The sequence below is a fragment of the Melozone crissalis genome, unplaced genomic scaffold, assembly GCF_028551555.1.
Source record: "Melozone crissalis strain CALT ecotype California unplaced genomic scaffold, PUWL_Pcris_2 ptg000027l_1, whole genome shotgun sequence".
Classification (NCBI taxonomy): domain Eukaryota; kingdom Metazoa; phylum Chordata; class Aves; order Passeriformes; family Passerellidae; genus Melozone; species Melozone crissalis.
Genome location: NW_026535805.1, coordinates 75,725,476 through 75,739,668, shown reverse-complemented (window position 1 = coordinate 75,739,668; position 14,193 = coordinate 75,725,476). Strand labels below are relative to the sequence as shown.

General features: G+C 35.0%; 1 protein-coding gene across 1 annotated transcript in view; it reads left to right on the top strand.

Annotated features, from left to right (window-relative positions):
• Positions 1-12,116, top strand: part of MEI4 (meiotic double-stranded break formation protein 4) — a 133,563-nt gene extending 121,447 nt beyond the window's left edge. The window contains exon 6 of the mRNA XM_054279830.1: positions 8,511-12,116. Coding sequence (XP_054135805.1) covers positions 8,511-8,762 — 252 coding nt within the window. The 3' untranslated portion in view covers positions 8,763-12,116. The remainder of the gene's footprint in view (positions 1-8,510) is intronic.
• Positions 12,117-14,193: the final 2,077 nt, after the last annotated feature.

Sequence of the window (14,193 nt, the reverse complement as noted above, 5' to 3'; positions counted from 1 at the left end):
GTCACTGTGCTTACAGTAAATGTTCAGAAGAATTTGGAGATGTTTTCAAGAACATTCTCCCAGTATCCATCTATTTGTCATATTCCAGGTGAAGAGTGATTTATTGATTGATTGAGCATTTCTGTGGATTTCACTGTCATACAACTGTTTACTTTTCTTTCACCCCATACAAGCTTTCAGCTTTCACAATGTCCTGTGGCAAGCAATTTAAGGGCATGTTCTGTGACAGCCATCTGCCTTGGTTTGTTCTTGGACCAACCATCTGCCACTTACTAGGTTCAGTTGATTCTTTCCATCCCTAGCATTGGAAGAGATAATTTTAGGAAGTCATGCTCTATGTGAGGCAAAGTCATCGTGCTTTTAGGAAAAAAAAAGCTTTATGAGATGAAAAATATGTTGAAAAACTTCTTTTCAAAAATTAATGAATTATGATTCAGTACAAATAAATGTGTATCTTGCATTACTGTCGGGGTTGCCTGCCCAGTGCTAGAGTCACTAAAGCAAAGGGATTGCTGTTTATTTTCAGAGCTTCTTCTGCATTTTCTAAAATAGGTAAACTATCAAATCTTCTGAAACTAATGTAACTGTATTTTTCAGCATTCCATTGCTTTCTGATGTGATTTTAATTAATGGAGGAATTTTATTATTGCTATTATTCAATTATTATTAATCTTATTACCTTCATATCCTATTACCTTTAAAAATTTTTTATATATGATGTTTCTTTTCAAGACTTGCTTAGAGCACTGTCCTTGCTGTACTTACAACACTTCTTGCAGGACAGAACTTAATTTCTTATGTCAAAAAAACCAGCATCTATTATTTCAAATACGTTTATTTCATGTAGTACTCTTACACCTGTAGGTAGGCAAGTCCTCCAAAACCACAAACCACAAAAAAGCGCTTTCTCTAATCCTGAAGTTCATAACTGAGAAATTTTATTCATTGTTTTGTTGATTGCTTTCTCCTGATAGTGACTTTATGTGGAATAGCCTGACCTATAATTTCATTTTCAAGTTAGAAATATTTAAAGTAGCCCATTTGATTTGTAAGGACACACACTATAACAAGATATATTCACAATCTTTATTTCAGTTTATTTTCTGACAAAAAATATAAAACCAAAATCAAACCAACATATTTCACATGCTTCAATTTGTGAAGAATTAATTTTTATAGTTTTAGAATAAATTTCAAAAATAACATCTGTGAGAAGTCAGATTTGAAGTATATGCCTTGTAGATTGGAATAAAATGTGTTTATAAGTTCCCATTATCCTAAGAAGGTTCACAGATTTGTGCTTTTTGGCTGTTCTTTCCAAATGAAATAGCTTTGTGACTTATATTTTAGCTTTCTTTAATTGGATAAAGGGGATTAAAATTTGAGTTTTAAAGCTTTCTGCATCCGTGTTATGTTACTTGCAAGGCAATTGTGAGTCTTACTCCAAAATGGAAACGTCAGTGCTCTGCTGCTGACATATTTAATTTTTTACAATATGTTGTGGAAACTGTATTACCAGATAAGAATAATATTGCTGAAGATGTCTTGGGAATTTCTTGTAATTCAGTGTGTCACGCTAAGGGCTAGTAACAGATGACCCTGCTAAGTGATGTGTGGAAGAGGCACGATGCAGAGATGCTTCAGGGATATAAGTACCTTCCCCTTGGGAGATAGCAAAGACAATAAACACTTCAAATTCTATCAAAAGTATTTTCCAGGGTATGCCAAATAATTATGTGTGTGATGTGATGTGTGATACTATTTTGCAAGATTGTGATACTGTTTTGCAAAATGTGATACTATTTTGCAAGATTCTTACTATTGCTTCTGAAACCTCTCTTGCATGAGGCTGTTCAGGGCTTCTAAAGTAAAGGACTAGTGACTGCGCATGCTGTAGATTAAATTGCTCTAAGAGTTTAGCTGCTGGTCTCTCCTCTGGAATTTAACTGTTAAAAATGTTGATAATTTCTTGACCCTTTCTGCAGTCACATTTGATCTTGATCTGCAAGCAGAATAGTTGAAACTTAGGGATCTACTTGAGAATAAAGGGATAGATACTCAGCATGAGTAAAGACAGAAATAGAATTTCAGAACCCATGGAATAAAAGATGAAAATATTTTGAAAATTTGGTCTGTGAGAATATAAATTTAAATAAGGGATTTCACATTGTATGAATTTTGCTTGAGATACTGAAAGAGTTCATGTATTGGTTTGAATTTACTTGGCAAGTGAATAATTGACATGGTTATGAGGATTATGATTATTGGGAGGGTTGTTCAGGAGATTGGCAGTTCAAATCACAAAACAAGCTCCTAAAGAGACATGCTAATCAGCTAAAAACTAAACCCTGCATCATGACAATTTGTAATTACCCTTTACCTTAACACAGTAGTACTAGAAATAGAACAGAAATATTTCTAGTAAAGACTTTCATGCATGCCTGCCTTAAATATTTTAGAGGTATTTATTTTATTATTTTATTAATTATTTTATATAATATATAATATATATAATATATATTTGTGTTATTTTTATATGTGTTATTTATTATGTTATTTAAACACTAAACAACAATTCTAAATAATCTCTTTTATCCTACTGTGATTTTGTATTCTGTGGATATTGTTGGGTTTGTAAATTTTAATGATCAGAGGTTATTTACAGGTTTGCAGACCATCCACTTAAAATTTCTGTCTTGTTTTGAAATTAAATGCCAACTATCCAAATGTTCTTTCTCTTGTATTTAGCACTTGAACACAGCAGTAAGTAACCTGGATAGGGATTTCTCAGAGGAAAACTGAAGTGTCAAGAACAGAATTCCCTGTGCGAATTCATCTTCGTTATTCATAAAATGAGAATGTATTGACTTAAGGAAACAATTCAGTGATTCTTGAAACATATTTCCATTAACCTCTAGTCTAGACTGGATGAGTAGAGTAAAACAGTGTTGATTCTACTGAAAATTTAGGTTTTCACCATTCCCGTTGTAAACACAAAATTTACCAAATGGTGGCCATTTGTTGATAGAGTTTCCAGTCAGTCACTTTTTTCTGGTTTTTCATTATGCTCATTTAGAAACATTTTTTCTTAGAAGATGATCCCGTCAAATATTGCTCCATTTAAGAACTTGTAGTTATAATTATATACTCATTAGAACTGTAGTGTTAAAATGCAGAAAAAAATTTCAGTCTCCCTCATATATGCAGGCATAGTGAGCTCAGAAATAAGTTTTTAATTTAGGTGAGCATCAATGACTGCATTTAGTAGGTCACTTCCTTTTTGTTTAGTCTCAGTCACCACCCTCTCAGTTCTACATGGAGCATCCCCTCTTACCAGAAAGACAAGGCAGCAATAAAATGAAATAACAAAGAGTTGGGGTAATTGTCTACTGAACAGCACACCCAGGACTGTAAGTCTCTAGAAACATGTAAATCAAGCTCAGAGATTTTCTATCAGGCTTGCTCCTCTTCAGACATTTTCAAGTGGTTTGGGTAACTTCCATGTTCCTGTGGGACATCAGCTTCCACTTGCTCTGTGGCCTCCTGGCCCATGAATTTTAACTTTCTTGCCCAGAATTCAATGTACATGTGTACTTGCCTTTAGTAGGCACCTGCAAGGAAGCAAGGGGCATTGGGGTGTTTGCTGAGATGGTGTTCATTTGTTTCTACCTTCTCTGGAAAATTTCTAGGAGCTTTGGCTATATTTTCTTACCAGAGGAGGGGACAGACAGGCCATGGGGGATTTTTCCGGGAAGTGGCTTGATGGCAGATTTGGTTCTGTTCTATCCTTCATGTTCCTTAACCAAGTAGTCACAGCCCAGAAGTTGATGCTGCTGCAATTCCTGCTGCCTGTGCTTCCATTGGAAGGCAAAACTAGCCAAGCTGTAGCAGTTCTTATTGTGTATTTTGGTCTACCCTTTTTGCTTCTCTGACAAATACACATGTAAAAGAGGAGAAATACTACCTTTTATCACTTGATGTTCCAGTGAAATTTTACTTAGAATCTCTTGAAACATAAAAAGACACTTTACTAGCATAAAAAGTTATATCCCTGATGAATAGTAGAGGTTTGCCAAGAAATGAAACAGGCAAAACTTGCAAGATAAAAATTACAAGAAGCAAAACTGTAAGAATATGATGGAGTGGGGAGATCTGGGCAGAATACTTTTCTGCTAAAATAACTATCTGGAAGTGTCAATTTTATTACTTTCTAAACACTTTTCTTTTGAGTTTGATTAAAGTTTATATTGGTATGTCAGTGTTTTATATAGGATTTTGTTGTGTAGAACTACTTGTTGAAACTTATATTTAAACTTGGTATTGCCATGGGACTTAAAAAGCCTAAATAGATGTTAGTTAATTATAGAGATAGAAAAAGAGGAAAGATTTTTGTCTCTAATCAAATGTAATGGTGCTTTGAAATGAATTTTAATTGTTTTCATTTTGTCAGAAGTTTCAGCATTTAAATCTTCTGTTCTAAACCAAAAAAAAAAGAAGTTTTCCCAAATTAGTACCATTCCTCCTATATTCCAGAGAGCATGCAGGTGTTGCTGACACTTCTGCATAAGCATCTGAGCTGCATGAAAGCAGTTGCCATGAATGTACTCTCTTTCATCTATTTTTTGTTTGCACTGGTAAAGTATTGTCTCTGTTCTGTACATACTTTGAGATGTAAAAGGAATAAAATTACTTTCCTCTACTCAGAAAATGTAATCAGCCTCCTGCATGTGAAAATCCCAGGCCCAACAGGCTGCATCACTGGAAATATGACTTGTGGCTGGTGATATAAGAATTGTAGAGAATTCCTTCAATTTCTTTGCTTGTTTTATATTGCTGCTACTAATGACATTTAAATAAATTTTAAAAATGTGCATAAACCATTAAGACAAGAAAACAAAAATATTCTAAGTACAATTAGGAAACTGTTTTCTCATCTGTTTATCAAGACTCCAAATCTGTCCATTAAGACAGCAGCAGCTTGGAATTTGATCTGGGGCCCCCTGATCTGTTTGTTTGGGTTTTTGTTTTTACAAAGAGGAACTATAATAAAGGGCCAGGGACCTGGAACACAGCAGTTTCTTTTAACATATTAGTACTGACTGTGATAGCATTATAATGAAGACAGGTAAGAGAACTTCTCCCCTGTTTTCAATTATGTGGCAAATAGGTGTCCATTTCCAGGTGGCCACCATGTAATGTACAAGAAGCTTGGAGAATTAATTTCAACCAAACATTTTGATACTTCTTGCATTCTGAACTTGGTGAGGTGAATACAATTAATTTTGATTAGCAGATCATCAGATCCAGCTAGGAGATCCTTTTAACCCTTGTTTCCATCTTACATAAAGCTCAATTTTATATAAAAAATATTTTTAAACATTATTTAACCCTAAAATGTTTGTTTATATAAATTGACGAGGACTGACCTCATAAAGTATAGTGTCCAAAATCCATGTTGCTTACCTGTCTTAAAATTTATTCTGAAAAACAGAGTTAGTGTTATAGTTACTTAAAATTAGTATTAATATATTGTGGAATAGCAGCATATATATATATATATATATATATATATATATGTAAGTATATATACATGAGACTTGCTTTACAGAAGCACCCTCTGAACTCTGAACTTTCTGGTGTGTACAGATACATGCACAGCTACCCACTCACACACATTGGTGGGCAAGATTAATAGGCCTATTATCTGACTCTGCACCATTAGGGAACAATAAAAGCATCCCTTTACCAATTATGCAGCATAAATTTGTATTAGTAGTAGTTGCATGAATCAGTGCTACAGATGACATCTAACAAAACAAATAGAGACACATTTTTTTCAGATTATTAAATGGATTGGAAAGGTTAATAATAAGCCTTGAGGCAGAAAATGTTATAGACTGATCTTTCCCCCACTCAGTAATATAATGCAATACTTCAAAGTATATTTGTCTCCAGAAAAATAATTATCTCAAGCAATACTTTCTCCTTGCTATCATACTTACCCTTTCTTTTCAATATCAGTTCTGTGTGATTAAAGCAATTTTCCTTTAATGCAGTAGTATTTGTAAAGGAAGCTAATTAGTTAACTTGTGGATCCTATTATCTATAATCAGATAGTTTACTAAGCTGCAATTAGTTGCACCTTTTAAGACCCACTGAAAGTAGCACAATTGCTTAACTGCTTGGAAGAGCCTGAGGTTATGGGAATAAGTGAAGTGATATAATTTGCCTTTCTAAAACATTTTATATTGATTACTCATGTAAAAGGAGTGAATTTTCAAGGCCAACACTTCAGAGTCAAACAAAGAATTTTTGTTTGTAATGCTGTATGTCTAATTTCCAAACTGCAGGAACTAAGAGCGCAGAACTTCCATTTATGTGTCTATATAGTCATTTTTTTTCTGAGCACAGTCACACTTTACCACTGTAAAGACTTCCAGGACATGGTATATCTGTGGGTTCTAGTTTAGAGTGGGATGAATTACGTGCTGAAGGATCCTGGGAACTGCTCAGTTGCAAAAGCTCAAGTGTCTAATAGCACACCTAAGGTATTCCTCCTGGCTTACATCTGCTGCCCTGGGGCATGTGAAATGGCAATAGATATCTGCATTCAAACAGCTCTGGGCCACCCCTTGCTTCCCTCCATCAGCTGAAACAGGAACAAGGGAAAACTGTCTCAGCTTGTTCATGCCTGTGTTTGGTCAGATGACCCCTACACTGAAAATCTTAGGAGCAGACTTTGTAGGGCTTCAGAATCATCTATTTCCTAGAAATTCAATAAATCATTAATAGCACCTACTTTCACAACTTTGAAAGCTGTAGTTTAGTCAAATAAGCAAAGTAAATATATTTAGCTCCTTTCTATTAGTTAACAGTCAAAACAATCAGTGTGAAGTCATGATTGCTCTAGAGTTGGATGTTCAATATTTGAAGAAACAGTCATATTACTTTGGATTTGGAAGGAGCTTTTCCCAAATTAGGCAATTTGATAGGCAGAACTGAACTTTAGAAATATGCAAATACTTATTATGCTTTTATTAAATAATGTAATACTTTTTCATTTTTCACTCTCTGTTCTGATAAGAATGTCAATACTGAATTCTGAGCAGCAGCTTCTGAACTGTACATTTTTCTTAGCAGGGTCCAGGGAGACAGAATAGGAGTATGCAAGGTTAGGAATGATATGTTTTGGTAATGAACCTATATTTCAAGATTTCTAGAAAACTCAGCAAAATTATTTTTCTACACTGAGCCTTTGCAACAGGATGGCTGTGCTGTCTTAATTTTGTTTTTGAAGTGGGAGTCTACCTGAAACCATTACCTCAGAGTGCGTCAACACAGATTTTGGGCTTAATAACTGCTCTCTTAGAAAGCAAAATGAGCAATCTCTGAACCAACATCTTCCCCAGTTTTACCTGGAGAAGGTAAAGTGCTGTCTTTTTCTTAGATTCTAGAATAGAATTCTTCTTCAAAAAAAAACCCATATATTTTGTGAAACCAATGACTGTATAATAGATTTCACACTTTGAAAAGTCTTACAGTTTGTAATCTAGACTGAGGAAAATGATTTGATGTCTTTTCATAGACCCATGTTGAGGCTCTGACCCATCTGGCTTTGTACCACAGGTCTAAACAGTTCTTTAGATTTGCTAGAGCTATTGGTCCATTTTCTAAAATATATAATTAATTTTCTAGCAGTTATGATTTTACCTTTTAGTTCTGTTCCTCTACCTACTGTAAAATTGCAGCCTTTTTCAGAGCAAGGTCATCTCATATGATTAGTAGATTTTGCTGTTAAGGACATAAAATTTCATTCCAGAGAGACAATTCTTCAAGGTTTAAGTTTGTATCTTACCAGTTATTTCCTATGTACAGAAAGCTTTTATATAAGTTTCCAGTTTCTAGATAAAGGACAGGTAAATTTATATTGAATAAAGCTGTAAGAGTTCTAAAAAATTTTTAGTTTGGTCAGTGTCCTTGTTCCAGCTTATTTGACAAACTGAATATTCCACTTTAAGTCGCTCAGAACCAGCTTATTCATTTTCGATTGAGATTTTGGGACTTTTAATTTGCTTTTTGGAGGTGTCACTTGAATAGATGAGTGTCTATATTTAGGAGTAAAAAATTATTTTTTGCTTGTTATTTTATTTCTCAGAAATCTACTAATTCTAATTATATGCCCAAAACAAACCAAGCTGTTTTTGTAGTTGTTTTTCTGTACGTCACTATGGTATGTCACAGCCTGTGGATAATTAGGTAAAGCAAACTCTCTCATGAAGAGGAGGTTATGTTGACTTTTCATTTGGTAGTGTAATGCAGTCATAGTTGCTAGACTGTTACCACAAAAAGGAAAACATTTTTTAGAAGAAATCATACTGAATGTACAGATGTACTGATTATATAAATAATACTGCAAATTTTAACAGTATTCCTTAAACTGTCATCTGAGATGTTAGGCTGCAGAAATGTTTTCACACGCTACTTATGTACTGATTTTTCTTTATTCCCAGGCCCAGTCTGTGTATGACATCGCCCAGTATGAGAATATTTTTCTTTTGTGCATGATTCTGGAACAACTTCTTCAAAATGAGACAGAAGAAAGTAACATTTCAAGCTCAGACTATGGAGGAGAAGAAAAAATCAAATTTTTGAAGAATCTTGATCAAGTTATTCTTCATCTCTCAGATGAATTCCCTTTGTTTTCTTTATATTTGTGGAGAGTGAGTGTTCTTTTGAACTCAGGTCAAATGCAAATTGATTAAAACAAGCAGCCTACTTTTTAACTATGCATTTCTTGTGGGATTGCATTGGAAAATTTTCAAGCTAGACAGTGATATTATCCTTATTGAAAAACATTTACTTTATACTACTATTCTATACAGCAATTGCAGAGATAATGCAATTTATTTCCAATTCTGAATAGAGAAAAAATGTAATAATCCAGGTGCCATTTTCAATAAATGCTATTTCTTGTAATAGAAAAGAGTGTTTTGGTGTTTGTCCACACAGTGAAAATGGAACAAAGAAAGTTGTTTCAGGTGCTGTTTGAAATAAACACTATGAATTTTAAAGTACAGTGATAGTATGTGTGTAGAGCTTCCAAGCTAGGAGACTAATGCCTCTCCTTTAAGAGTTGTGCAGTTTCTCTATGACTTCGAGACAGTGTCTGGTTGGTTGAAATAAAAATGGTAATTTTAAACTTGATAACTTCTCAGTAAAAAGTCTTACAGGACAGACTTTGTTACTGATAATCAAATGAGTCATTACTTGAGCAAAATAAAACCTGGTGCTCAGTTTCACAAATTTCTTAAATTCGTTGTATACTGCTTGGCTTTACTTGTGTATGCACAAGGTTAGGTACAACAGGCCTGATTCACTCTGAGCTGAGTAATGATTTCAGAGAAGTGTAACTCATTTAATAGTTATTTTAAACCTTTCTGTTCAAAATTAATGAATATTTCTAAAATACCTCTTGATATATTTACATATTATCTGACATTTAATGGTTTTTTTTCTGTGTGATGGTATTATTTGCATAGTAATAATTAAAATATATTTTAACAGAAATTGTCTTAAAAGGTCTTTAAAGTGTGAGCTCAACAATATCTAAACCATAGTCTTTGATAAATCTAATGGATAACTATTATAATGAATTGCTCTTTTTTTCTGTTAGATAAACAAGATTTTAGTTTTATTATGTCTCCTAGAAGTGTATATTCACTATAAATGCAAAACATTTTGAGCATTAGTCCCTGTCCTTCCCCTTGAACTTGTCAATCAATTTTTATGTCAGGAAAATTGTCTGAAACACCAGTATCTTGTTAATTTGAATGCATTTATTTTGTAATAAACCTCTTCTCTTTATATATATATGTAAAATACATTGATATTTAAAAAGCTTTGATGGTGAATTGGCTCCCCAGAGAGTGTTTCTTAGTTAAGACACTGGCCCCCATTCTCATTCTTAAACTTCCTATTTGATATGTCATATGGTAACCTTTGTTTAATGCTTTCTTCTAGCCACCTTTCTTCCAACAGAAATACTTGATTTGCAAAACAAACATTTCATACTAGTCACATGAGAAAAATCAGATAAGTTTAGCCAAACTGAAGAAAATAAGTCGGTGTGTAAGTTTGGTAGCCACTCAGGAACTGTGCCATTTTTGTTGCTGCTTTACTTTGTTTCTTTCTTTGTTTCATTCCGGTGGAGGATCAGTTCTTCCTTCTCCCTCCACAGCACTGAAAGCCTGACTGCAAAAACAAAAAGGAAAGGAATAAACAAAATGAACAATTATCTAACTGATATAATAATTTTAATTTTAATTTTTTCTAAAAAGCTTCATTCAAATATAGTAAGTAACCAAAAGACACAAAATGCAGAAGGATACTGACATCTTTATAATGGCAAAATGTGTAGTTTCAAGACTGTTATTTGAAAGAAAAGTTTCAACCTTAGATTGCTTACCATATTTGCTCACTGATTGGCAAAAAGTATTTGTGTTTTTAGAAAAACAACTCAGGCAAAAAGGGACACATTTTCTTATTATTCATAGCACTTTCTCACCAGCAAGCTCTCTAGGCCACTAAAAAAGCAATGGATATTTTGGGAAATTTATTCATCCTTGGTGAATTTTGAAATGACTGCTCACTTGAGACATGATTTTTGAAATATGTTTTTTCACAGCATACAGAAAGAGAAGCTTTTGTATCCAGAGATGACACAACTACATGGCACTTAGACTCTGACAGGGATTTGGAACCATTGCACCGCTTTGAAATTGTTGAGGCAGATTGAGAGTTCCCCTTGCAGTGCCATTGCAGCAATCCAGGCACACACACATCTCTCTGCAAAAGTGCTGTAAACTGCTCAGCTGGGCCCTCCTTTTCTGCTCAGTGCAGAGTTAAATAGGGCAGTGAACACCTCAGCTTTGGTGTGGGCAATAACCCCTGTGATCAGGATACTTGCTAGATTGTTGTCTCTTGTTTCTTGGAGATTTTTCACTAAAAGGGGACTTGCCTCAAGATGAAAATGCACAAAGGTAGACTTGTACTTTTACATGTCTCCATGTGGTTGAGATATCTAATCTACGAAACAAAGTGTTTTGGTCTGGATATCTAGCTGTTACCCCAAAGGACTGCAGATCTTCTCTAAGTCTTGTGTCATGTTTCCTCTCTTCATGTAGATGCCTCTGATACCTTGAAGCATCTTTAGTGGCCCTGTCACTTGAAAATGTCTGTTTAAAGAACCAAACAGTGATGACAGCATGAGCTTAGACATGGAACTCACCACTACAAACATGCATTTAGGTGTCTTAACCTGAAAACTAAACCCCCACATTTGTGATACCTTATAGGTTTTAGTAGGAAATAATAAGTTTTAATCCCTGCTCTTCAGACAATTTCTGCTCTTATTCAATGACTATCAGATTTAATTTGAGTAAACACCACTGTCTTTAGTTCTGAAATTACCAGGATGACTGAGATAGTTCCTGGAGGATTTGCAACCGGGTTACAATAAATCTGCCTGCAGGTTTAAACAAAGTCTTCAAGTACTTACTAAGTAGGTTTGACCATGTCCAAGTTTTACCTATCTGGCCTCCAGAGAGGAATACCAAATCCAGAGAAAGTGCTCTTTGCTGAGTGTAGGCTATTGTCTCAAAAGAACAATCTCAAGGTCTGATGTGCTGAGCACAACATCTCACAGACTTAAAGAGGGAACACTGAAAATAATTTGGTCTGACCTGTCATTGTTCTCTGGAGTGTTTTACATTATTTACCCTTGGAGTTTTCAAATGAACAGTTCAAGGATGTTTCTTTTGTATTGCACATCTCTTTTTCTGTAAATACATGTACTTTAGATGTTGGCAAAATGCAAGTGTTCTGCAAATGTAAATTGTTCAGCCTTATAAAAACAAATGTATATATAAGCACACACAGTTAAATTATATATTTATGTGGTTGAATTACTAATGCTTATTTATTAGTAGCCTAATAACAGTTTATGATTTTATAATTTGTTGTTCTGCCACATTCGTAGCTTTCTGGGTGACTTACTTTCATGCCTGTCTCTATCTGTCAAAAAGAATTTTGTGGTAGAGTGTCTCGTTTTACTAAAATAGAAAAATTATGAGAAAAAGAAAATAAATTTTTATTCTACTGCTTCTTCATTGACTGTTCTATTCCCTGAAGAGTTTTTCATGCCTACTAAATGGCAGCAGTGGGTGAGATTTTGAAGTAGACTGTCTCAGAATGTTTTTGTAAACTTAGTTTGGAATTTTTTTGTAATCTGTTCATAATTTATTGATTTTACAAGTTCTTGCTTATATGTGTTGGTAACAGTGAAAATGGAGCTGCAGCTTATTTTAATCCTGTAATAATATTTTTTCATTCTGTTATCTATGCATTACTGTCTGATAGTTTGTTGTTTACGGTGGTGCGACATTAGTTGATGTTCACAGGATCATAGGAAAATCTGGGTTGGAGGAGATTTCAAGGTCTCTAGTCCAGCTTCCTGCTTCAATCAACATTAACTGTGGGATCAAATCAATGTTGGTTAAATCAATGTTGTCTGTTGCTATTTCAGTATTCAGTCAGATATTGAAAACTCTGCCCTAGGAGTTGGAGCCTGGATGTGCTCTTTCACTTGGCTGTCTTCATGGTGAAAAAATGTTCCCTTGTGTACAGTCTGCCCTGGTATACAGTTACTTCATTTATGATCAGTGTCTTATGTCTTTTCACCACCTGGAGCCTGGATCTGTCCCCTTGATATCTTTCCCATAGGCACTGGAGGCTGCTTTAGGTCCCCCTACAACCATCTCTTTCCCAGCTGATCAGGCCCAGCTCCCTTAACCCCCCTGGCAGGTCAGATGCTCAAGCCCCAGACATTTCAGTAGCCCTGTGCTGAATAGCTTCAGTTTATCCACATCTTTTTACTGGGGGCCCAAAATGGGCAGCAGTATAGCTGCAGATTAACAGGTGCTGATTAGAGGGAGGTAATCCCTTCCCATAAACTGTGCTCCTGCTGGCACAGGCCAGGATGCCCTTGGCTCTCATCCCTGCCACGGGCACTGCAGGCTCACAATCAGTGCCCACTTCATTGCCCACCAGGACCCCGAGAGCATTGTGCCATTTGCACAAATGCTGTCCAGCCTGTATCACTGGAAAGGAGACTTCCTTCCCAGGGTGGGCACTTTGCATTGGTCCTTCCTGAAGTGCAAGTCTCAGTGATCAGCTTGAGAGAGTAGTAGTTAAAAACCACAGTCAGATAAAATCAGAGGACTACATTAACATTAGCATCTTACTCTATTTCAGTTTAATAATGAAAAGAAGGATGAGTTTTAAAGTATTTTTAATTATTCATAATGTTAAGCACAAACACAGGAGAAGCAAAGGATGTTTGCTGTGTTTGTTTTTATTCCCTGAGCAGCTGTCCATATATATATGCTCCCCTTTAGAACTCAAAGTTTTATTGATTTTTTTGCTTCTATAGCTATATACTTCTAGCTTTCCTGGATTGTGGTGTTTTTTTTGTCTGTCACATGCCAGTAAGGGGTTTTTTCTGTTCTGCAGTTCTTAATTGCCTCGATTTGCAACAGTTTCTGCAACTTCATCCAGATGGTCTGTTTCACTTAGGCCTTTATTAAATCAGCTCCCCCTTATGTAAATTGTTTCACCTTCTTTATCTTCTAGTTTTTCCTATTTTGCATATAAGTAAATTTACTTAGTCTGCACCTGCTTCTTTAATTGAACAAACAAAGTTAGTTTACAGCCTTGCTTTAATTAGGACATTCTTTCAGTATGGTTTCTTCTAAACTTGCTGATTTCAAATTCATCTTGAATTTTTAGGGGTTATGCCACCCTTAAAATAGTTATACTGAAGAGAGGCTCATCCTTGTGAAGAGCTCTGTTTGCATATCACCTGTTTACCAGGCTTAAGTTCATGTCTGAGACAGTCTTTCAAATTTTACTTAAGGAAACATTCCCTGCAAACCAGTAACATCCCCCAGTGCACAGAAATAGTTTCAAGACAAGATCTTTGTTTGGGGTTCTTTAAAAGGGAACAACCTTTTTTCTTTGCTTCTTCTCATAAATGCCAGTGATTCATGTGACTTAGGCCAATTCTGGCACCTTACAGAATTCAGCTGTTTAGTACATGTAGCTTAAAAAGCAGCACCCACGCACTCATCAACAATT